Source organism: Artibeus jamaicensis, unplaced genomic scaffold, assembly GCF_021234435.1.
Source record: "Artibeus jamaicensis isolate MK-2021 breed Jamaican fruit bat unplaced genomic scaffold, CSHL_Jam_final scaffold_916, whole genome shotgun sequence".
NCBI classification, from domain to species: Eukaryota; Metazoa; Chordata; class Mammalia; order Chiroptera; family Phyllostomidae; genus Artibeus; species Artibeus jamaicensis.
This window is the reverse complement of record NW_026522059.1, coordinates 35,219,378-35,245,568: the sequence shown is the minus strand read 5'-3', so window position 1 is coordinate 35,245,568 and position 26,191 is coordinate 35,219,378. Positions and strand designations below refer to the sequence as shown.

Sequence of the window (26,191 nt, the reverse complement as noted above, 5' to 3'; positions counted from 1 at the left end):
TGATATGTTGGGGAATCTTCCCATGGGAGAGAAGTCATGCTTGGAGCATCGGCATAACACTTATTTGGAATAGACGTCTGTGGCACTTGCTTTTATATGACATCTAGGTTACAGTATCTACTTTTTTTTTAACCAGAGATAATCAAAACTTAATACATGCATGTTGGGAATTCACATAGGCTTGATGATCCCATGAGTATTCCAAAATGTACTATTTTAAAGAAAGCATTTAATGAAAAAAAAATCAAGACTAGTTTTCTTCAGTGGAATTGGAGAATTTGGACTTTGTTTGAAAGCAACTTCTAAAATTCATTAAGCAAAGCGAGCTGGGCCAGACAGTAACAACCTGCAGTAACACCCACAGACTTTATTCTCCTGCTAAGATGTTGTTTCTCTTCTCTTGCGGGGCCAAGCCTGCACCGGACCCGGCTTTCTCCGCTAGTTCCCATCAGCTTTGTTATAAAAACACCACTTCCTTATAACGCCCAACATGCCTGCTTCCCAGAGCTAGAGTTACACAGGAGGTGGGACATTCTCAAGCTTTTTTTGTACATATTGCTGAAACATGCCTTATTTTTGCATTATATCAACCAGATCCTGTGTCCCCTTACTGAATGGCCTACTCAGGGAGTTGCCTAAGCTACTGTGACTAAGCTACTTCTCAAGTATCTGGTTCCCAAGGAGACAGAACAGCTATCACATTGTCAGGCATTCATTTCTTTCTATGCCTGGAGAGTAAGGCCCAGCCTTAACATGTTCCCCTTGACAATGTGCAGAACACCACGAAATGTGCACTTCGAGGGAGAAGGCTTGCTCCTGAATTGTGTTAAGACTTTTCTCCTCAGCCTCAGTGGGGCCAAAAGGATGCAGGATGTTCTGATCATCTTGGTTATTATAATTGACAAGAAGAATACTTGTTGAACTGCAGATTTTTACAAAGCGTGATTATCAGATATGAGAGCAAATTCTTCCTGACTCTAAAGTTCAGTAATGAAGAGAACAATAAGCAAACTTTCTTGTATGCTTCAGGCTATGATTCACTTAGCAATTGTGTCTTCATTACCTGTCTGGACTGTAAGACCACAGGCTGACCTTGAGCACCCAGCGGGTCAAGTGGATGTCTCACAGACATCTCAAACTGGTCCAACACCAGACTTTCTATTTCCCTTCCCAACTAGTTTCCCCCATCTCAACTCTCTCATATGACTATTCTCCCAGTTGCTCAGGACAAAAACTTGGGAATGATTTTTTCACTCCTCTCTGCTACTCATCGCCCAGCAGTCCAATCCAGATCATTTCCAAACCTGATTCCTCTACTTGCAGTAGAATCTAGAATCCAATCAGCTATCTCCATTTCTACTGCTAGTTCCTCAAATTGCTGACAAAACCTCTGTTCTCCAGTTCCTCTCTACCTACCTTTGATTCTCCACACACAGCCAAAGGCATCTAAAAATCAGAATCAGGTCTGTCACATCCTCTCATGAAGTCCTTGAATGCCATCCTCTGGCATGTGCAATGAGGTCAGTTCTCCTGACCATGGCTGGGTGGCCCTCTGTCCCTGCCCTCATCTCTCTGGACTCTGCATCACCAGTGCTAAGCTGGGCCATACTCTCCTCTTTGTCCTTCAATAATCAAGCCCTTTTCTGCCCAAGGGTTCTAAGCAAACAAAACAGGAAGTTTTCTTTGCTTAGAACATTCTTTCCTTTGATGGTTCCATGGCCCACTAGCCTCGTTAGGCCTTTCTGGACTCAAGCCTCAAAGTCTTGCTCAGGAAGACTTTCCCTAACTAGGTTTTCTAAATTTGCTTTCTCCCTGTCAACTTACAAATAGGTAACCTTATACTTAATATCTCAAATATCCCATACTTTAAAGAATATGCAATTTTGGCTTTTGGGAATTATATATGAAACTTTTTTTATCACCTGCTCTGGTATAAGAAAAATAACCTAACAAACAAAACACTATTTGATGAAGCCTCAAAATACTAATGGTTGACACTTTTAAAAATAAAACTCATGATATTTGTAATGTTTCATTTAGCTAGTGTTGAGAACCTGAAGGAAAAATTCTAGGGAGCCAGTAATCTCTAGGTTAAGTCTAAATTCCATGTGTAAACCACTAAATTTATGGTCAAAGATTGATGGGAGGTCAATAGGTCATGAGATGCTCAACACCTTGCTGTAAGCTGGCCCTTTTCACCAGCTACAAAGAATTGATCAAGTCAACTCTCTTTTCATCAATTTGTCCCTGTGAGAATGCTTTTAAAGACTTGAGACTTTCTGGATGGTTTCTGAGTTCTGGTTTTCTAAGTGCATGTTCTTTTCAACACTTTTGTGTGAGTTCAAGGGCCACCTTTCTTCCACAGAAGTTAGGTGTAGAGATACGGTAATGGTTTAGTTAAGACCTTTCAGATGCTTCCGATTGGCTCACATGTTGATGTTTCAGTTATTAATCTTTAATTTATAAGTCATTTTTGTAAAAATAGGAATATCACTATTTCTAGTGATAAAAGTATAGTATTAATATAAAAAACAATACTAAAATCAATGCAGCTAATATTTACTGAATCCTTATGGCACTAGCTTCAGTTAGAGACTTTCTTAGAATTACTAATTCACTAGTTGTATTTATAATCTGAATTTTGTTGTCATCTTCCCTTGGGAATTTGTTTAACAGTAAGATGGAGCATATTGTGTTTTCCAGGTAACTTATTTCTGGACAGAAATTCAAATGGTGGAATATGCTTACTATTACAGAGGTACATTTTTCCAGCCTTTTTTTTTTTTTGATTAGGCATCATCAGCGATGTGAGAAGGAAAGGCGCGTGTGAAGCTCTGCTGATACCTCCCCTCCCCCACTTTTACCCCCAGGCCACGCCTACATAGCAGGCACTCGGTTATATTTCCTGAAACAAGGGTACCCGGATAAAACCTGCACTGACAACACACACATTTATGGGCATCGACGCTTACACTAAATTGGGATAATCACTTGGAGTCTCAAAAATCTGAGACTTCTAACATTATTTCTTTACAGATTAAAAATAATGAGAACTACCACATTCACAGAATAATTCCAGAAACTACCTAGAGCCAGTTTAAATAGCATGATTTTCTAATGGGAAAGTTGATGACCCCACCAAGCAATATATTGAAAAAAACTTCCAAGGTTTTTGAAGACCCAGATGCAGGACATTGAAACATGCAGTCATGTAAAGGTGGTCTATAACATTATTTTTACCTACAACAACGAGGTTAGTACAGTAACACCTTGAACATAAATGTATTGGTCCCACTGTCACTCAGAGTCCCAATTTTACATACCATTCACAAAAATCAGCCCCATGGCAAGGGGACTGATAAAGACATTCATAACAAGTGCTTTCAAAATCAAATACTAACACTGCTGATCATAAAAGACATTAGCAAATGAATATTTGCTCCACTGAATATGTTGTGAATAATAATTAAAAAACATGGCAAATAAAATATACTACCTAAAAATCTATTTCTTTGTACATTTTTAAGTCCTCACCTGAGGATATATTTATTGATTTTAGAAAGAGAGAAAATGAGGTGAGAGGGGGGAAGAGAGAGAGGGAGGGAGAGAGAAGAGTGAGAGAGAGAGAGAGAGAGGGAGAAACACTGATTGGCTACCTGCTGTATGTGCCCCAACTGGGGATCAAACCTGCAACCTAGGTAATGTGCCCTGACCAGGGATTGAACCCACAACTTTTTTGGTGCATAAGATGGTGCTCCAACTCACTGACACACCCAGCTAGGGCTGTCATCTATACATGTTCATAATTCATCCTCTAACAGCATTCAATCAATTTTATTCATCAGGGGCTGAATAAGAATGAATTAAATGGCATAAAGTTTATTTCATTTTTAACATAAAAAATCTCCTTTTGTTCATTTACATGTTTTTCCATACACATCTACCTGACTACATCAATACATCAAGTTATTTTCCCTTTTAGATCTTAAATTTACTATTTAAAGTTTAACTACATTCCCATTTGGACAAAAATTCAATTCTAGGCCTTGTTACTCTAAAGACAAAAAAATGCCTCTTGGTACTCACCCTCCCATATCGGTTGGCATAGGACCCAGTGAGCAAGGAATGGAAAACAATGATCGTCTCGTCCAAGTCCCAGATGAACACCCTCTACAAAGGAAGAACCAGATGAGTGTGTTTGTTCCTTGCTTGAGAAACCTTGTTACTCAGTTAACTTCAGTATGAATACTAGTCTTGAAATGAGACACAACTGAAAAACCTGAATTTACTCTTTTTTGAAGCTACAACTATTCAAAGTATTTCTTCCAGCTTTTCTTCAGCTGTCACTTCAGATAAATACAAGAAGACAATCATATTAGCAGCATCAATATAAATATGGGAGAGAAATGATAACATATGTCCTTTCTACTTTCAGAAGAGGTTCTGTCTTAGTTCTGAAGAAATAAAAAATGAGCTAAAACTAGTCTGTTTATAACTTCCAAGACAGAGAGGTGCAATCAATTAAAAAATCATTCCATTTATCTTTTTCTTATCTCTGCTCTGTTTGTAAAGACATGTTAAAACAGCTAATCTTATGTTTTATTCTTATCAAGCCAAGTACTTAAAAAGCTGCACACAAAAACTAAAACTTTACACCATCTATTTACCTTATGTTACCTATTGGGCTATTCCCAAATGGATGGGGTGTACATTGTTCCTGTTTGGTTTTCTTATGATTACAGATAGTGAATGACTTAAGTGGACACATCACACCTGCTCTCGGGGTCCTCAGAACGGATTTAAAGGGCTCATTTCCAAAAAGTCTCTGAGATATCATAAAAGGCCTCAAAGCTGGCTTTTCTCCTTTCCATTCCCACTCACACCAGTCATATTTATATAGATTCTGCTGAAAAAATTTCATCTTTTTGAAAAAATAAGCAGGTTTTCCACTATTAAATTTCACTTTGGGAAAAACCCAGAAACTTAATTGCAGTGCATTCAAGGCCATGGAATCTACTACCCTTTAAGGTTTTATTTAACTGCTTTGAAACCCCACTACAACATGTCTCATTAGACGGTGACCACTTTAGTTTAGAACAGTGCAGGCTTTCCTTTCCGAACACACGTGAGTGTGTCTTTAATTACTAAACTGAAATGATATAGAGCACTCTAAAAGAGTTCTGTTCAAGCAGATTTATACAATTTATTATATTTCCTTAGAAATAGGCAGATACTTTACCACATGGTAAAAATGAAGGAGAAAACAGAAACCACTGCTTCCCCTACAATAAATATGAAAGAAAATAATCCTTTATCTATAGTTCCTATGAAAAAGAAAGTGGTAACAAAGCGTTTGGACACCTTGGTCACTGCTGTTGACCATGCAGGTACACAAAACCACCACCTAGCTACTGAGGTGCCTTGTTATTCACTCGGGTGTTGGCAATGACATACCTCAAGATCAGAATCTGGGGGAGGTGAAGGATTATTGTTTCTTCGGCCTCGTCCACGTGACTTCCCATCCGAACCTCGACGTAACCGATCAGAGTCCGAATCTTTAATGGGTGTTGACGGGCTGTGGATTGTGCTGTACTCTGTAGAAACAGAGGAACAACTCTCTCACCTCTGGGTTCCAGCACCACGGGGCCACAGTTAACCTGCTTTTATTTCATGGGGAAAATTGGAAGAGTAGAACACATTTCATTCTGCTCCAATTTTACTTTCCCTTTCACTGGCATTGGCAAACAATGCATGAGATATTTGATGCCGAGACTTGTTTTGAAAAAAGATGTGATCAAAGATTACTAAAACTTAATTGGGGACAATAGGTTGTACGAAGCCGCCACATTTTCTTTGTGCTTCTCTCTGGTTAGCCAGTGTTCCCTGCCCCCCAACTTCCACACTTGTTCCTTCCATTCCCCAGACAGTGCCTGGCCATACTGAGAGGTTCACACATTAGCCTCACCAGCTGCTCTCACGCCTACAAAAAGGCTTCTGGTTTATGGAAGGAAAGGAAAAGAAAAATCAGCTCTGGAGCAGGGAAAACAATCATCAGGCAGAGTTTTTTTGAAAATTTAAAAATCTCCATTTCCTCTTTCATTTTGTATGAGACCAAGGGAGCTGCAAGATCAACAGAGCAGAGATATATGGGCAATACCCATACTCTTACAGCATTCATCACGGGTGCGCCTGTGTCTTAGTCTCTTCGAACCAAAAATCCCCCATTAGGCAGCACATTAAAATCACTCATCTGGGTAACTCAGAGAAGCCACAGAAGTAATCACAAAGAAGGGCCCCAACCAACTTCAAGGAAGGCTGGGTGGCAGTTGTGAGGTTGAGACGTTGAGAGGTTACCCTGTTTCCAGAATGAAAAACAAACCATTTACTCTCATGTCTTAGGTACATTTTTTTCTTAGTCCATCCAGTTTACACATCGAACAGTTTCTACCTCCCCATTCCAGATGTGCCAGTGTGCTGGCTCTCCCCCAGATCTTTGCCAGATTTCTTAGATGTGGATTGGAATCTCTCAATCTAATGTGCTCACCGAGACATTGTTGATGTTATATTTCACCAAAGAGAAAACTACGGAGAACAGGTGAAGGCCTTTGTTAGTGTACTATCAGCCCGAACTTGACCAGCAGACCATCATGCATGGTCTCAGCGTTAGCACCAAGTTTAAGCCTTAGGAGTCAGAGATAGGAAAAGACTTTGACAGAGGAAATTCCAGTTCTAAATCACATGAAACAGCCCTATATACCTCCTGTTTAGTTTGAAACCCTGAGTAGATTTGTGTTGAGATGAGACTTTTGCATGTCCACTGCCACAGCAAACTTCCTCATGCAAACCGGTCAACAAATCCTCATACCCAGAAACCAGTGTGATGACTTCCAAGCCCATTAGTTCATTATGGGCAGAAAGTCTGAAACAACATCTCTCAACACACACAACGGAAGGTCCATGTGTGTAGTTATTTGGGATGTGCCTTTGACCTAATGCAGTGAGTAGAACTGTGAGAATACAGGCTGGCTGGTCAAAGTTAAGCATGCTCAAAATCTACATTAGATCATTTTTCTTGCAGAGACAGATAACTCTGGCATCCTCTCAAGTTGTTCCAAACCCAGCATCTTTTGTCCATGTTTTATAGAGAATTAGAAGCTCCAAATGAATACCTTTTTTAAGGCGTTCAGTGGATTCACAATTGTGCTTTGAAGAAAAACTCTTGACCTTCCTTTTCTTTAAATATTCTACAATCTACATCTCAATGCAGAACTGGATAGTCACCACCCTAGACAGAACACATACCAATCTCTTAAACAGTTTTAAATCAGAGCATTTACTTCGCAGCTGGAAGAGCTGGCATAGAATTGGACCTGTAAAATCTACCTTGAATCATGAGCTCTCCGCTTCTGGGAATTCATTTTGAGAAGAAGCTAATGGATGTCAAGCAATGCATCTTATCACATTGCCCTGACTTCCAGGTAGCTTAGGGTTAACTCGTCCTCAAAGTCTGTATACCCAGCTTTTCTTAGCCCAGATTTCCTCCTACTGTTGCCCATTCCTGTATTTCCTTGTGTTTGCTTCTGAACCTGTTTAAAAACCCAATGAAATCTTTAAAAATATATTCCATCTCAATTGTTTTAAATGAAAAAGCTACAATTGATTAATCACTTCTGTAACTTCCCTGCCCACCACTCCAAATAAATTAAATGAGCAAAGTTTTCAGGTAGATTTTTAAATCATCTTATCTAAACCTTTTCCAGGTGAGGAATAAAAGCCCCAAAAGATGGACAATCTGACACAATCTGACACCTTTAAATAGGAACACACACACACACACACACGCACACATGCACGTAATTTACCAGTCTCAACTTCTTAGAAGATGAAGTTTAAATGATGCAAGCTAGTTTTTAAAAAATCTCTTTCGCTTTGTTCTTTGAGGTGGAATTAAACGCATCTACTCTCCTAGCCAGCTTTCCCAACTAACTTCTTCCTCCTTCTAGTGCAAAACAACTCAACAAATATTTTAATCTTCTAATCCACTGACATCTCATGTTTCGTTAAAATCCTCTCCAAATTGTTCAACTTGACCCCCACTAAGACAATGTATGTGAAAGTACTCAGAAGAGCATTCATTTCATTTCATTTCACAAACATTGGCTGAATGCTCACACTCTTCTAGGCATTGCACTAGGGAGGAGCTTGAAGCATAATGATAGACCAAAGAGACCTGGTTCCTGCCTTCTTGGAGATTAAAATTCAGAGGGAGGCACCGATTCATGGCATAAACTAAAGCTTACAAAACAATATGGAAAAGGTTGTAACATGGAAAAGACAGAATGCTAGGAGACCACAGAGGAAGTTCACATAACTCAGATTTACAGGGTTGTGGAAGCTTCCTGAAGATGGAGGAAAAATGCACCAGTGACAGGGGGATAAAAATGTGGTTCAGGCAGCCACGTGAGCATGTTGAAAGGTGTGTGTGTGTGGGGGGTGGTGAGAGAGAGTGGGGGGGGGAGAGAGAGTGGGGGAGAAAGGGAGGAAGGGAGAGAGGGAGGGAAGGGGGGGAGGAGAAGAGAGAGAGACTGAAGAACTGAAAAAAAAAATCAGTCTGACCTGAATCTATAGAGGAAGAGTACAGAGATGAGGTGGGAGTGGGGGGAAGCAGGGTGGTGGGAAGGGGGGTGGCATGGGAGGTGGGGTGGAAAAAGTATGCAGTAAGAGTGATGTGATCAAGCGTCCATCTCAATGGAAGGCTCTAGCTCCAGTGTGCCAGGTACTGGAGACAACAGAAGACTGAAAAGGGAGCCCATCTCAGGGATGATTCAGTAATTCAGGTAAGGGATACTGGTGCCCAGATGCGGTTACTGGGGACAGGGAAAGTTAATGTTTTGAAGTGCTATTAGTGCCTCAATGTTTTGAGGTGAGATCGTTGGATAAGGAAGGAGGAGGAAGTCAAGTATGATGATCTGGCCAATGTTTTAGCAACTGGGCAGATTATAAAAGAAAGTATGAGATTTAGGAAGAAGAAAGGATTATAGGAAAGTGCACAGGTGAGAATTCAGATTCAGTGTTTGGACATGTGGAACTTGAAGATTCTGTAGCATTCATGTCCAGTAGACTGTTAGACTGATTTGAAGCTTAAGAAAGAGATGTGATTTAGAAACTGACACCAGGAATAACTTAAGGTATGGGGCAGTTAGCCCTGGATGGGTAGCTTAGTTGGTTGAGGTGTGGTCCCAATATACCAACATTGCAGGTTCAATCCTGGTCAGGGCACATACAAGAGTTAACTAATGAATACATAAATAAGTGGAGCAACAAATCAATGTTTTTCTCTCTCTCTCTCTCTCTCTCAAATCAATAAATAAAAAATTAAAAAAAGAAATAGGAAATGGGTGTAATTAAAAACATGCAATGTGAGTAGAAGAGATGAGCAGATATAGAAGGGTAGGAAGGGTGTGAGAAGGAAAAGCAAGGCCAGAACACTATAGAGGAAAGAGTGTGGAAAGAGAGCGATCAATACTCTCTTCAGATCAGCTAAGGTGAAATGAAGACCGAATCCAAGAATATTTTAGATTTAAAGAGATCTTCTCCATTTCTGGCAAAATAAAGATTTGAGAATTATTCGGGAGGTAGATTAGTGGGATAAAAATGAGACAGCAGGAGGTAGAAGAATAAGCAGGAGTTAAAACTCCTGATATGTTACTGATGACTCAGTAATGGCCAAATCCAATCTTTAGTCCTTAGTTGAATCTGACCTCTGCGGCTGTGCTGACCAACCATTCCTCTAAACCATGTACATATTCCTTTTATTTTCTGCTTCTCATCCTGCCATTCACACTGTTCCTTCTCAGTCTCCTTGGAAAACTCTTCTTCTGCCCAAACACTTAAATATTAGTGTTCTCTATATCAGTGGTACTCAGTTCTGATCTGGGACAAAATAAGGAGTTTGCATCAGGGTGTTAATTAACGCAAAGCTTCCTTCCTTGAAAGTCTTGCTAAGATTAAGAGGAAAAGTCAGCTAAAGTAAACAATGCAGTGATGCAGTTGATTACATTCTGAAGCACATTCCTTGTGTTGCCCCAAACTAGTAAGAAACAATTAGTGGAGGGCGGCCAGTGGCTGAAGTGTATTTCGAATAACATTGCACTAGATTTTTCTTGAAGGTCCTCTTATCTCACTGTAAGCTCTCAGTGGGTGGTAGTATTTGTAAGAGGGATTTCAGTGATAACCTCAGGGGTAATGAGTTTAAAGCTTTACTTCCAGATCTCTTGACCTGAATATCACACTGTTTGCTATACCTCTCTTTGTGAATATTCCATCAACAGCACAACTGAACTTGTCCCAAACCGAATCTTCCTTCTCTGTTAAGAAGCCTGATTAATGGTACCAACATCTACCCACTTTTCCAAGCCAAGTCAAATCAAGATGAAGTTCTAAGGCTTTTATCTCCTAAATAACTTTTGTTCTAATTCAGGCTCTCATCATCCCTTGCCTCAATTCTTGCAAGTGGCTGTATTGCAAGCTTGCCAGCCAGAGAGTTTCAACGATCACCTGTACCACCATGACCAAGAGCTTAAACACCCTTCAAAGCTCCAAACTCCCAATACAGAACAGGAAAAACAGTCTAGGTTTGAGGACATTCAACTGTGGACTCATAGCCACTTTTCGAATCTTAATCTCACTACTTAGTAGTAGTAGTAGTATGATTTGTGTAAGTGAGATGCCTTTTCTATGACTCATTTTCATTATCCATGATATTGGAATAAATGAAATAAAATAAAATGAACATACATTAAAGGTACTTAGAACTGTGTATGACACTAGCATTCTATGATGTTAGCTACCTTGGAAAAAAGAAAAGTCCCAGAGTCACTGTCTGACACCCTTACCTCTAACTGTTCTCTCTCCTCCGTGGTCTGTACCTGGGATAGACATGCCTAACACTCTCAGTGCTCTGAAAGGGCCAGGCTGTTTCACAACTTGGCAAGTTCTATTTCCTTTACTCAGAATGCTCTTTCTCAACTCAGCTCCCTCCCCGACCTGTCTGTGAAATTTCTATACAAACTCCTAATGATCAAGCTGAAATAACAGCACTGTGAATTCTCCATTTAAATCTTGGTCTCTCCTTTGTAATTACATTTATCTCTATTATATGGTTGTATACTTTTTGCAATTATTTATGTTCCTAGTGGATGCCATATAATTTGACTGATTTATTTTGAGCAAATGTCCATCACTCCTGCCCTTGGAGGGCAGAACTGGGGGTATCCCTGTGCAATCTGAGAGCACAGTAAGTCTCTAGAGTGCAAAGAAGACATTTTAAAAAATCAATGATCGAAGGATTGAGTGTTTCTCAGTTCTGGCTCTTACTCTATTAAATCTATGAAGATTATCTAATTATTTTTACTAGCTACTCAGAATATTTTTACATGGAAAATAGTTTAATTATTTAAAATCTTACTTAAAAGCTAATGCTTATAAATTTGATCACAAAATGCTAGGCTCTGCACAAGATCATTAAAATTCTATGTTTGTAAATTGTGCTCACTTGTTCCACAAATCCTTCAATATTAAAAAGACAAACAGAGAATTGGAACTAAGAAGATTCCATCAAGTTCCTCTTGGCTTCATTAGTTCCCCTGACCTCATAGGTCTTAGAGCCTCTAGGAAGTATTTTTTAGTCCTCAGTCTTCTGGTTTGTCAAATGGAGGACACAGCCTAGTTACTTATCTTTAAAGTTCTATCACCTATGGATGTACAATATCTATCAAATCACCCCAGCTGTTAGTTTTTGGTCCTTTCCTTTTAAATAGTCATCAGTGGACTGATCTATATAGAATTCCCTGGGCAACTTCAGCCCTGAGAAATCATCAGGGTTCACTGCCTACTGGATCTAGTCCAAATTCCTTATCTGGCTTTATTTCTCATGCCTCCCTTAACATTTATCTACTTTCTTATACATATTGCCAAATAGTTTTCAAAAGGATCCTATTAATTTAAATAGTCAGCTTTAGCACTGCCTTACACACATTGGTTGTCACTGTTTCAGAGAAGTCACTGCTATTTTATTAGGTGTAGAATGGTATTGCATGCTATTAATTTGAAGATATTGGAAATGCTGTGTATATGCGCTTGACAATTATGTTTCCTTCTATGACACATCTAAATTCATTGCCAAGTTTTTATGTCCCTTTACTAATATATAAAAGTTTTCATTTCTTTTTCATATTTGCAGATACTTTCCAAGTATTTCCAAGGCTGCTAGTTCCTCAAATTATGCTGATATTTCCTTAAATTATGCTTTCCTTCACAGGAGTTTTTGGTTTTTGTGGAGTCCTGCTTTGCAGCATGGAGGTCTGGTTGAAGATTTAGGGGTAAGGGTAGCAGGGAATTTCTGCTCTAACTCAGCTCCCTCGGGACAACATCTGCCAATGGAAGATGTAACGAGAGCAGGATCCTGGGCTCCTGCAGGCTCCCTTCGCTGGGCTCTGGGAGGGCTCATTTCCAAGTCTGAGCTGAAGAACTCCTCCCCAGAAACAGAATTAAGTAACCCGACTCCTCCTCACTGCTGAGAGGAAGCTCCTGTCACATGTGTGACGTTGAGCTGAGGCCTAGGCAGCTACATTCTCTGCCCGGACCCCGACTCTATGCTAACCCTAAGACATTACCTATTACAAAAGAAACTGCAGGGCTTTGTTAAAAATCCTTAAAAAGATTATCCAGATTCAGTGAACATGGTAATCAAAAATTACATTTTATTAGACTTCCAGCCAAGATGAAGGCATAGGTAGCCACACTGTGCCTCTTCACACACAAAAAAGGACAACAACAATTTAAAAACAAAAAATAACCAGAACTGACAGAAAATCAAACTGTATGGAAGTCTGACAACCAAGGAGTTAAAGTAGACACACTCATCCAGATGGGCAGAGGGGGCAGAGATGCACAGCCAGGCTGAGAGGACTCACAAAAAGGTGGTGGCTGGAGGACCAGAGCAGGCAAGGTGGTGGTTGGCAGACCAGGGGGTCCCACATTCGCGAGAAGATAAACTGGGAGAAACAACTGGGGAACTGCACGGACTGCACAACCCAGGGCCCCAGCATGGGGAAACAAAGCCTCAAACCACTGATTGAAAACACCTGTGGAGGTTGAGGTGGCAGCAGGAAAAACTCCCAGCCTCACGGGAGAGTTCATTGGAGAGACCAACAGGGTGGACCCTAGAATGTACACAAGCCCATCCACATGGGAATCAGCACCAGAAGGGCCCAGTTTGCTGGTGGGAAGCTGGGGAAGTGACTGAAATCCGGCAGAGAGCATAGTAAGCACTATTGTTCCCTGTTGGACCCCTGCCCCCCACAGTGTCACAACACAGTGACGTGGGTTACCCCACATCATGGGTGAATAACGCTCTGCTCCTCACTATGTAACAGGCACATCAATACAAAAAAATGGTCCAAATGAAAGGAGAGATCAAAGCTCCAGAAAAAATGACAAAGCTCCAGAAACTAAGTGACAAAGAGATAGCTAACCTATCATATGCACAGTTCAAAATACTGGTGATCGGGATGCTTGGAGAATTGGTTGAATCTGGTCACAAATTAGATGAAAAAATGAAGGCTATGCTAAGGGAAGTAAAGGAAAATGTACAGGGATCCCAATAGTGATGAGGAGGAAACTGGGACTCAAATCAATGGTGTGGACCAGAAGGAAGAAAGAAATATCCAACCAGAAAAAAATAAAACGGTAATTTTAAAAAAAGAGGAGAGGCTTAGGAACCTCCAGGACATCTTTAAATGTTCCAACATCCCAATTATAGGGGTACCAGAAGGGGAAGAGGAAGAGCAACAAGTGGAAAACTTAATTTGAACAAATAATAAAGGAAAACTTCTCCAAGCTCACAAAGGAAACAGACTTCCAGGAAGCTCAGAGAGTCCCAAAGAAGTTGGACCCAAGGAGGAACAGGCCTAGGCACATCATAATTACATTACCCAAGATTAAAATTAATGAAAAAATCCTAGAAGCAGCAAGAGAAAAGGAGACAGTTACCTACCAAGGAGTTCCCATCAGTCTGTTAGGTGATTTCTCAAAAGAGACCTTCCAGGCAAGAAGGGGCTGGAAAGAAGTATTCCAAGTCATGAAATGCAAGGACCTACATCCAAGATTGCTCTATCCAGCAAAGCTTTCATTTAGAATGGAAGGGCAGATAAAGTGCTTTTCAGATAAGGTCAAGTTCAAGGAGTTCATCATCACCAAGCCCTTATTATATGAAATGTTAAAGGGACTTATCTAAGAAAAAGATGAAAAATATGAACAGTAAAATGACAGCAAACTCACAATTATTAACAACCACACCTAACACAAAAACAGAAGTAAACTAAGCAAACAACTAGAACAGGAACAGAGCCACAGAAATGGAGATCACATGGAAAGTTATGATCAGGGGAGCGGGAGGGGGAGGGAGGGAGAAAAGGTACAGGGAATAAGTAGCATAGATGGTAGGTAGAAAATAGACAGGCCAAGGGTAAGATTAGTATAGGAAATGTAGAAGCCAAAGAACTTATAAGGTACAACCCATGGACATGAACTAAAGGGGGGGAGTGATGGTGGGAGGGGGGAGTACACAGCGGAGAGGAATAAAGGGGAGAAAAAAAAATGGGACAACTGTGATGCCATAATCAATAAAATATATTTAAAAATTACATTCTATTTGTTGCTGTGCTCAACTCAGATAAAAAGAACAGAGTACGTTACTTCTCTAAAAGCAGAAGTATCATGTTCAAGACTTACATACATGGGATACTCACATAGGTGAGTGTGAAGAAGATGCCAGAAAGCAATCTAGGAACACTCAAACTCTGAGACTCTCAAAATCAACACACATATATGCAAAAGTCATCTTAAAAGGTGGCACACCAGGTCAAAGTGAGGAAGACTGAAAGAAAGAAAACAGCTTAATTCAGACTCAATGAGGAAAAGATGTCATGGTTTGTTTGGTATTCCTCAAGGGGTAGATGCCACTGGGCAAAAGAGTCCTATGCATCCATTGGGTATATCTCTGTTTATAGTTTTTGAAATTTTCCTCTGGGGCAGGGGTAACTGCCCTGTAAACTGAGTTAATTAACGTAAATAATTGAGATTACATCCTACTCCAGAGATGGGTTCTGTAATCAATGCACATGGTGAAAACCACACACAATCACAATTACCCAGAAAACCTCTCAACCAGTTGCACTGTGAGAGGCAAAAGCAGTGGAATTGACCTGCAGGTCAGCAGGGTGTGAGTCACAGGTCATGAGGAGGCATGGGACTGACTTGCCCACCCTATTTAATTTTAATTCTCGTTTTGGGAGTGGAGTCTGTACCCTCTAATGCAGCAGTCAGGAAATATTTTTTGTAAAAAGTCTTGGGTTTTGTGGGCCATATGGTCTCGGTTGCGATGACAACTCTGCAGTTACAGTGCAAAAGCAACCACAGACAATGTGTTAGTGGAGGAATGTAGCTGTTTCAATGAAACTGTATTTACAAAACAGATCTGGCTTTTAGAGAGGTGCAGCTGTATCATTAAAGTAACTGTGCATTTTACGCAACTTCCTGATGACTCTGAGATTCAGTTCAGTGATTGCCTCCTTCATGTTGCTGACCTAAGTGGAGACCAAGGTCCAAAACAAAGTGCCATTGTTTTTGAATTGCTAATGAGCAGAAAAAGAATTTAATAGATCCTTTTTAGAAGACCCTACCCTGGGGATCAGGGAGCTGAGCCACCATGATATCCAAGGGTATCTTATCTTGAACGTGCCAACAAAACAAGGGTAAGATTCTCTTTCTCCCCTGAACACAGTAACTTGAACTGCAAGAGAGTTTCTCCTCAGGTGGATATGGGCACCAGACACACGCCTTAGGCGTGATTTTGTGTGCACATCTCTAACGGAATGGCGAGGTGCTGGCACCAAACCTCACAAAACTGAAAGAGGGGCTCTATTCCAGATGTGTGACCTCAGGGACACTGGCAACCAAGCTCTTTGTAGTTGCTTGAACATGGAGGGTCAAGGCACACCAGTGACACCAGAAAACGAGCTAAGCTGTGTTTCTGAGCAGAGCAAAATTCAAAGGCCCTACCGTCATCCAGTCCTGCTGTTCACTCTAATTTAGGTGAAAGGGCAAAGGAAAGGGGCACATAGGCATCTCCCACTGAAAACTTAGATTTTCCTTAACTTACAGGGACTTCTAACAACTGATTCTGACATGTCCCTTCCGGGCCTCTGACAATATTTTTTAATAGGTTCTTCTCTATAAGACAGTGAGGGAGAAGGGCAGCCGGGGGTTCGGCCTGTATAGTCAGAGAGTCTCAGTGTTTAAAACTGAAATGCCTATTATTCTCCAGACTCTAAAGAAATTCCAGTGGTGGCTTAAGCCTCCTGCTCCAATTCTCAGGTGCCAGAATGCAATGCCATAGACACAAAATGCTCACAACAGAGAATGTATGTATAGGCACCATTTGTCCAAGTAAATTCCTTTTTCTTTCCTCAGTAGAAGGGAATAATGCTGGAAAATGTCTTTAACAAGATCTTTATATATTATTGCTTAGAAACATTCTTAGACACAAATCCATTTACAACAGCTACAAAACAGCTCATGGCTTTGCACCGAATCTCAATGCCATTCATGGACCTTTCTCTCCTGGAGGTTTGAGAATGAATGGGGAGGGTTTTCTTACATCTTTTAAAAATTTTGTTAATTCTCTCTTGAGGATATGTTCATTGATTTTTAGAGGGGGAGAGAGAAAAGGGGGTGGGGAGAGAGGGGTAGAGGGGGAGGGGGGGAGGGAGGGAGGAAGGAAGAGAGCAAGAGAAAATATCAACACGGGAGAGAAACATTGATGGGTTGCCCTCCAGTACCTCCCATAAGCTCCCCACTGGGGATCAAACTAGCAGCCTGGGTATGCGTCCTGACCAGTGACTGAACCTGCAACCTTTTGGTATACAGACGACTCCTCAACCAACCGAGTCACCTGTGCAGAACATTTTTTTTTAATGGTCATTGATGCCACACTACATTGAAGATGGATGACTGCAACCTCAGGTATTGTAGAAGTTCGCTTTTTCCCACCTTTCCCTCTCAGCACTGCGATTTGAGGCATCCTGTCTCAGAAGACGCCACTCATGAATTTTTTAATCATGGTTTCTAAATGGCTATGAGCATTTTCCACTCCCTTTCTTAGAACTCATCTCTGTTCATCTGTGAATACAGCAGCTACTGTTTGGGTTCAATCTTTCTCTCTTAAACTTCTGAAGGAGAGATAAATATGCAAGGCTTCCTTCTCATGCAGCTGTACCTCCAGCCACTAGCCCTGGTCTGCTGACTGCAGTTGATCAGATTCACCTCGCACCTGGGGTCAGGGCCAGCGCCATGGACCTACGACCTACTCAGCCTGCTGAGACGGGCCCTGCACTGGTTTACTCTCTGTTGTGCTATCTGGAAACTCTTTATGAACAAGGGGCCCGCATCTTCATTTTGCACTGGGGCCCACAAATCACATAGCCAGTTCTGCCTGTGGCCTCACTAAAAGATCTCTGAGCCACTGAAGCATGAGATACCTTAGGAGAACGTGGTAAGACAGAGCACCTACTATGTAGCAGGCAATGTGCTAAGCACTGACAATCTAGCAGAGCAGGACAAACGCTCCTGTCCTCACAGTAGCTTAGTGTCACCTGGATCCATTAGGTCCCGGAGGTCACATGCAACAGCAGGAGACAGCTTGTCACTCTCTAAGACCAAGTCGAGCCCCAGCCACAAGCAAGCAGCCTAGCTCCTCATTCCTGAGGAAATAGAAGCTCCTACTCTATACTTTCTGTGCCAAATAAACCCCCTACCAGGACTTGTTACCCTAAGTCTGCCTGCCCTTTTGTTATGATGGATAACTCTGGGCTCCTGAGGCCAACCCCTGTCTGGGTGTGAGATTGCAGGCCCCTGTTCCCTGCACCAGCCAGTATCCCCTTTCTACTGGACCACCTGCCTGTGCATATAGGCTAGGTGTAGTTCTGGCCTAAAACAGACCCCCAAACTCTCTGTTGTTTCTGCTCCACCTCTTCATTACCTTGTAGTGTGCAGCAAAAATAACAAAAAGAATTGTGAATATCTGCTTCCCATTGTCTTTCAAACCCACTTCAATCATACTATTTTCTCTAAAACACCAACACTTCACTTTGTCAAGTTCACCAATGACCCTAACATTGTCCAATCCAATGCTTAAATCTCAGTTCCCATTTTTCTCTAACTTGCACCAGCATTGCACATAGCCGAACATGCCTTCCTTTTGCAACACCGACTTCTCTTGGACTCCGGGAGGCCTCCACCTCAGTTCCAAGGTCCTGGGCTCAGTGTGCTCACTCCTTGTGCCCTGGCACTTGCTGGCCTGGTCAACTCATCCAGGCACAGTAGCTTTAAATGGCATTTGTGGTGATTCACAAACTTATGTTCTAAACTGTCTTATGAACATCAGACTTACCCAAAAACTAACTTGCCATATCCCCCTGGAATTTCTTTTTTATCATCTATCTATCTATCCATCCGTCCATCCATCTTCACCTGAGAATATGTTTATTGATTTTAGAGAGAAAGGGGGAGAGGGACGGAGTAGGGGCAGGGAAGGGAAAGAGAAAGAGTAAGAAACATCAGTGTGAGAAACATTGATGGGTTGCCTCCCGTATGCATCCTGACTGGAGATTGAACCCACAACTATCTTGGTGCACAGGACGATGCTCCAACCAACCGAGCCATCTGGCCAGGTCTTCTCCTGGATTTCTAACCAAGGCATCTCAAATTTCACAGGTGCTAAACAGAACCCTGTGCTCTTCAATTATACCTTTTCTCCCTGCCAGTTAGTTTCTCACATCAGTAAATGGCAAATGCACTTTTTCAGCTGTTTGGGCCAAAATCTGTGATGTCATTCATAATTCCTATGTTCTTACTTCTCACACTCAATCTAATAACAAATCCCAGTCACTCAGCTTTCTAATCTCTCCACAATCTGACCACTTTCATCCCTTCACACCCAGCCCTGACCCACTGGTCCCTACCACCTGGATGCCTGGAGTCACCTCCTCCTACTTGGTGGCTCTGCTCCCTTCTGGCAGGGACACAGCAACAACCAGGAGATTCTTTCCCAACATGTGTGACATTCTGTCCCTTTTCTGCTTAAATACTTCCCAAGTCCTCTTCACACTCACAGGCCTGCCGTGATCTGGCCCCTGTGCCGGCTTCCCTGTCCCCTCCCCATCTCCTCTCCCAGTGCTCCAACCTTTCCACCTTCTTGTCACCCCCTGACTCTCCCAAGCACAGTCCCACCTCCAGGCCCTGGTGACCGCTGTTTCCTGTCCCGGAGCACTCTCCCCACCTCTTTTGGGTCTCTCCTAAAGTGACAGCCTGCCAGACCACTCTTTCGGCAGTGGTGAGGACAAAGTCAGGCAGGGCAGCCTCTGGTGGGCTCTTTCCTAGTCAGGTAGGCCATCACCTTGACCTGAAGATTTGGGGCCAGAGGAAAGGATCTGCCCAGGACCAAGCTGAGCTGCCTGGATTCCTGAACCTGCATTGACTCTGGAAACGTGGCCTCCTTTCATTTCAGTGTCTGGGAAACCACCCACCTGTGGAGGGCGTGGCTCTTGCCAGTTTTGGAATTTTGGTTCATCTCCACATTCTCCCTAATTTACAGGGCAGAGCATGAGAAGTTGACCAGTTCAAATTTCCTAGTAGTGGACAGAATAACCTACATATTCGAACAGTAAGATTGGCATGTATTTCAGAACAGGTCTGGTAACTTGTAATTCATATAATTATCTGAACCTTAGTTTTCTCAACAGTAAAATGGGAATAGTACCATTGTGAAGAGCAAGCAATCTTTAAAAAAATGAATGAGTACATTATAGAAAAAACTGGGCTGGAAAAACTAAGCTAAAGCCAGGGAAGGGAGGGCTCAGCACAGGTCTGCTTGACCAAAAAGGTCTGTGATCAGTGCAGGCAAAGGCGCCCACAGACAGAACAAGGTTGCTCCCGAAAGGCAGGTGCTCCTAGTAGAGACAAGACAGACATGCCTCACAGGTCTGATGACTGAGAGGATATTGCGTGATGCCAGGAGCACAGCCTCATGGTAAATCAAACGGCAGATTTTACAAGACTCTTGCTCCTGCAGCTGACGACAGCTGACTCCACACTCAGTACTTCTGAGCACTGACTGAGCGCTGGGGTCAGGCACCTTGCTTATTTTAGGGTAAAACTGAAAATATCTAGAAGGGGGCCATTATTCATCCTTCTGGCAGCTGACAGATGTGTTTCTTCTTGAGCTTTAAGGGGTTAGACTAACGAGTAGCTTGAAGAGGAACTATACTTGGTTGCTAAGTTGAATGAAAACCCATAGCTTTACCAAGTTAGCTCTGCTAAAAACAGAAATGACATTGTCTTAAAAAAGATAAGAGGCCTAATCAAGAAAGATCCCCATGTGAATAGCTGTAGTTCTGACAGAGGGCCTGTGATACGCCTCAAAAAGTTACTTGGGATTCATGTAGATGCTACAAAGTAAGAGAACACCAAGACTTCAAAGCATGCCACAGAATGTGACCACACCAATTTTAGACCAGATTTTTAAAGTGGAAGTTATCTGTATTGTCCCCACAAAAATGACCTCAGCAAACCCCTGAATAAATTATTACATTAAATTATATTACATTCATAGTGCCTATTACCTTATCAAAGACTAAAAGAGTTAAAATAAAGAACCTTGAAAACTTTTAGCTATCAGCAAAAATAAATCACAGGCAAGAAAATTGGTTGACCAACCTTATAGAGTTAACCAGAAGTCAGAGATGAATAAGTATTAATTGAATTAATTCTAGAGAATTGCTTTGACTTTTCTTTCTGTATTCCATAACTATTACTTCCCTTCCACACAATCATTAATTCAGGTCTCCCAGGTAAATTAATTCCTCAGGAGAGGTCTCATAACTAAATTAATAGAGTTTTATCATCCCTGGAGTGTGGCCATTTAACCACTCTCCAGTAGTCTATGGACAACCTCCTAGAAACTTCCATCATCCTTCTCACACATTTCGACCTCTGCTTAACCCACCCCCGCCCCCAGTCATTCTCTGTCAGGGAAACCGGTGACCACACATCAGAGGCTTTCATCTCTGAAACACCCATGATGCACGATGAACTATAGTAATAATACTCACGAGGGGGAACATGGCCTCCTGAGGCCGGGGATATGCCTTTCTTGTCACCTCCATGTCCCCAGCACCAAGCATGGTGCCTGGCACGCAGAAAGTAATTATGAACATCTGCCTGGTATGTGCCAGCTAGTCACTTGCATAACTTCATTCTCACATTCATTCTAAGCTTACGAGTGGTATTATGCACATTCTGTAGAAAACTGACACACCAACGTGCTAAAAGACCTGCCCAGGGTAGCCCTGGCTGGGGAGTGGCTCAGTGGATTGAGTGCAGGCTTGCAAACCAAAGGACTGTGGTTCAACTCCCACTCAGGGCACATGCCTGGGTTGCAGGCCAGTTCCCGGCAGGAGATGCATGAGAGGCAACCATACATTGATATTTCTCTCCCTCTAAGACCTGCCCAGGGTAAATCACAGAACCCAGGTTTGCCCAGCTTCGAGTCCCTAGCCGCCACTCCAGTTTCTCTTACTTATACACCAAGGAAGCATGGTGCCCAAGAAATGCTCACAGATATTCTCTACAGGAGTGGGGCAGGTGGAGAGTGGAGAACTACATGCGATTCCCAGTGAGTCTCACTGTGTTAATGCATCAGAAAAAACTAGAAGTAAGGAACTCTGATAAACTTATCCCCAACAACTAATATCCCAAACATATCCTACTTGGGACTCATTAAAGGACACCCATCTTTAGGAGGCAGGGGTGCTGCCCAGGGCAGCATGGGAAAGGCCACACCAGGTCATGCTGTCTCCCAAGGCTGCCACTTCAGAGTGACATCAAGAGATGACCCTGATGACAATGACAAGCTATGCTGCTTTGGGAAAATTTAATCTTTCTGGATTCCTTCTTCATAATCACTCAAGTGAAGGTCTTAGGCAAAAGAGTTCACATGGTCATTTCACCTTTAAAATTAAAAACTTCCTTATTGCTCAGTTGCTCAAGCTAACATTACTCACGTGGATTTGTAGACATAGGAGAGTTATTAACTTAAAGATCAGCTATGTTCCAAATATTTTAAAACAAGCTGTTTGAAATCTGGAAGCTATTTTCTCACAGAAACTATGGTAGACATGATTTCCAAACCAATCCATGACCATCAAGCCAGTCGATAATCCGGGAATTACTGGGCTGCACTTACAGGGGGGGCAAAAGGAGGTTCACGGTTGTCTGTGAAGCACAGAGCTTATTCTTATTATTTATTAATTGTATTATTCTCCATAAGAGTTACTGGAAACCTACTTCTGCCCCACCCTGTATACGATGTAAACTATTCCAACATCGCAGTCCAATATTAGCAGTGACCTAAAAGTGAAAAACAGTAAACTTTGTCTTAAATAGGAGTGCTGAAGAAAATGCAATTTTAATTTTATGACATTGGTAAAGTTTCTGAAGGGGTCATATAAATATTTTCAAAAGGGTTAGGAGATTATACTGGGTTAAGGAGCCTACTTTCACTTTAAAATGGATGGCTGCCCTTTTCCTTGAATGAGAGTATCAGTACCCCTATACTTTGTTTTAGTCATAAGTATCAACTCATCAGCTGTGAGCTAGGAGCAGAAAAAATGTTGTCAAGGTAGAGAATGAATCCCTTGGTGGGTAAGGGGAGGGAAATGGTAAAGAGATGTTGTAAAAAATTATTTCCAAAGCAGGTCCATGACAGATAATTATTAAATAGGATAAAGGGGGAGCAAGGATAGAGGAGACTCAAGAAAGCTGAAGATACGATTCAGGGAATACTTACAGTACAAGATAACTTTACATATACTACCACCGCTTCTCTTTAACTGCAGACCTACCTATTTTAGCAGCAGATAGAGACACATATTTAACTGAATACCTTCTGATGTCAACCTTTGCTAGATGCTATGAGGGATTAAAAAAATGAATACCGGGTAGCTACTACATTTTATAACTCTTTGTTTACACTTTCATTTTCCTGCATGTCTGAAATTTCAGACACAGGGGTTTCAAGAAGTGGCACGCTTTCCTGATGGAGAGCTCAGGCTGGGAGCCAAGCTTCTGGAGCCGAAATCCCAGGGCTGTCACTGACTGACTTTTCCTTGACGTCCCCGTCTGTAAAATGGGGAGAAGGACAATACCGCCTGCCTCGTGGAGTGAGATGGGAATGAGCTAACTTCATAAATGAGTAGTGCGTAGAACAATGTCTAGCCCGTAGTAAGCACTCAAAAAATATTAGCTACTATTATACTTGTATATCAAATCCACAACAAAAATACTTATCAAATATTTTTCTGTATGTTAAGTCAAAAAAGTAGGATATAGAAGAGCATGTATGGTATTCTGCTGTAAGAAAAAAATAATAAAAAGTATGTAATATGCTGTAATAAAAATAATAAAAAGTATGTAATTTATGCTGTAATAAAAATAATAAAAAGAGGGTCAGCAAACTAATTTAATTAGCTCAATAATAATATATGCCTTCTTATTTTGATTATTTACATACATCTTATGTTATATACAACTATAAGGAAAAATTACATATTCCAACCCAAGTGTATTAATCTGATGCTATAAGGCACCCTGACTTCTGGCTAACTACTTGACAAATTACTCAACCCGGTAATGAGGCACAAAATGGGTAAATGCGAAAACACTGAATTTTTCACGTTTTGGAAATATAGTCCAAAATTCAAAGGCAAGGAAACTCGTTTTTATTACATTTCTGACAATATAAAACAGAGTGAACTTAATTTCCAAGAATTTTATAATCTCGTTAAGCTTCACACTGTATATCCTCTGGGGAGATATAAAAAAAAGAAAACACATGCAATGAAGACAAACTAACTGACCAGCCCCAAACGAACATCTGTTTTGTTTTCTCACATCTCAATAGCCTGGCTATTTTAGACACAAATATTTGTTCTGCTGACAAATGTTTCCAAAATGTCAGTGAAAATTGTTTCACTGAAATAGTTTATTTTTGAGCTGAACAAATGGCAAACTTCTCCCAAGTCCACAGGCATCTGTGAAAATGAGCAACTATGGCCTAAAGACTTTTCAAAACCGCTCGTTTGGCAAAACACAGGACTCGAGGTGCCTGCTATTGCAAATCTCCGGATCATTTTCTACAGGGAAGACGTGGGCACGTTAGCTGGCGTGGACATGGCCCGGAGTCCTTGCATTTATAGGGAAGACGCCGGCAGTTTAGTTTTCCATCCTGTCACTGAATTCCTGCAACTCTGCAGAAGAATGTGGCCCTGTTTTCAGGCGCTTTGCTCTACTTTCGGGGGCCTTGGCAAGGATCAAAGAAGCAGAGGGAACAAATGGTTTCCCAGGCATATTGAATTCCCTCTTATACTGACTTTTCCTCTGTCACTTGAAATTCAGTATTAGCGAGATTCCCCTACATCACCTTAACCAGTAACTTGTCTGCATGCAGTCAGAGCATGAAAAGGTAGATTTCAACTGCAAGGTTTTTGGTTAGGAATTCAAATGAACACATTGGATGAAAAATCAACCTTTTAAAGGTATCTGTACTAAACTCATTGTATTATTTAAAAATATAATTTTCTAAGTTAATGGTTCTTTCATAAGAATTAGGCCTCACAATTCTTAACTTAATAGCTAACATTTACTGAGCATTTAAGAGCTAAGTGCCACGTTTCCTTCATCTGTAAAATGGGGACAAATAGTACCCACCTCACAACTATCTTATAAGATTGCAAGCAACATAATGTGAATCTCCAAACCCAACAACTGTATTTTTACCATGTGTTATTAATATGATAGTTGTCCTAACTATTATGAGATGTTCTAAGAAATTTTGGACAAGAAATATGTCTTCAAAGCAAATTACTTATATACAGTACAGTAACTGAATTATATAAATGAGTGGTCATATATTACGTATATGTATATGGATCAAATAAGATTTAAAAAAATGGTTCCAGTACTTTTTAGAAAAGTCAATTTAAAAAAATCCTTCATAAAAATTACTTTCAAGTGGTAAAGTTATTTTTATCACTTTAAAAAAATATTTATTCAGTTATGTTGGTAATAATATGCCTTAAGATATTAAGATTCAATACATGGAATTAATATCTTCTTTATATGTCAATGGCCAAGAGATAATAATGTGTGTTCAGATATTAGCATAAAAAAATCCTAAAGTGTTTCTTTTTTAACTGTTTGTATGTTTTTAAACCTAGAAGAAAATTATTGACTTTGTAAAGAGTTGCAAACACATATTGCAATACACAGATGTATCATAAAATTGTACACTTGAAACCTATAGTTTTATTACACAATGTCACCCCAATACATTTAAAAAAGAAATGTAAAATAAATTTTTGCTTCAAAAACTTGAAAACAATTTAAAATGAAATCCATTATTTAAAAATTAAAGTAATCATAGATTTAATTTTGATATTGTCTTACAGTCTTAGATTTAAATAAGAAAAAAAGTTGACTCTGATTAAAACTTTCTTTTTTAGATAGTGACACTTGAATGTAACATGTAATACCCTCTTCCCACAAACTAAACATATACTCTAACAACAGAAAGCCATTTAATTGGGAGGGTACGAATAACTGGGCTATTGTCACAAATGATACATCAAATTTCTACAAGTTTTTCCAATAAAATGCTGATAAGTACATGCCTCTTTAAAGCATATGCCTCTTTAAAAGGGCAAGTTTTAATGATAATGAAAACTATCTTAAAATAAATAAAAATGAAAAAGTTACCTACCTATCAAATTACATGGGATGCAACATACCCTGTGCTTAGAGGAAACTTGATAGCACTGAATGCATATATTATAAAAAAATTAAAATGAATACTCCAAGATTTAAGCCTCAAAAAAGAGCAAATTAAATGAAAAGTAATCAGAAGAAATAATTAAAAAATTCAATAAAAGTTGAGGAGAGAAAAACAATAAATATCAACATAACCAAAAGTTGGCTCTTTTACAAGATCAATAAAATTGATAAACCTGTACCTAGG

At 40.7% G+C, this 26,191-nt stretch overlaps 1 protein-coding gene across 4 annotated transcripts in view; it reads right to left on the bottom strand.

Moving 5' to 3' along the window:
• The window catches only part of EYA1 (EYA transcriptional coactivator and phosphatase 1), a 291,109-nt gene that overhangs the window by 66,617 nt on the left and 198,301 nt on the right, over nucleotides 1–26,191 (bottom strand). For all 4 annotated transcript variants that reach the window (XM_053660794.1, XM_053660795.1, XM_037140382.2 and 1 more), the window contains 2 exons: nucleotides 5,455–5,594; nucleotides 4,087–4,170 (listed from right to left, as the gene is read on the bottom strand). In XM_053660794.1, coding sequence (XP_053516769.1) covers nucleotides 4,087–4,170; nucleotides 5,455–5,594 — 224 coding nt within the window. The remainder of the gene's footprint in view (nucleotides 1–4,086; nucleotides 4,171–5,454; nucleotides 5,595–26,191) is intronic.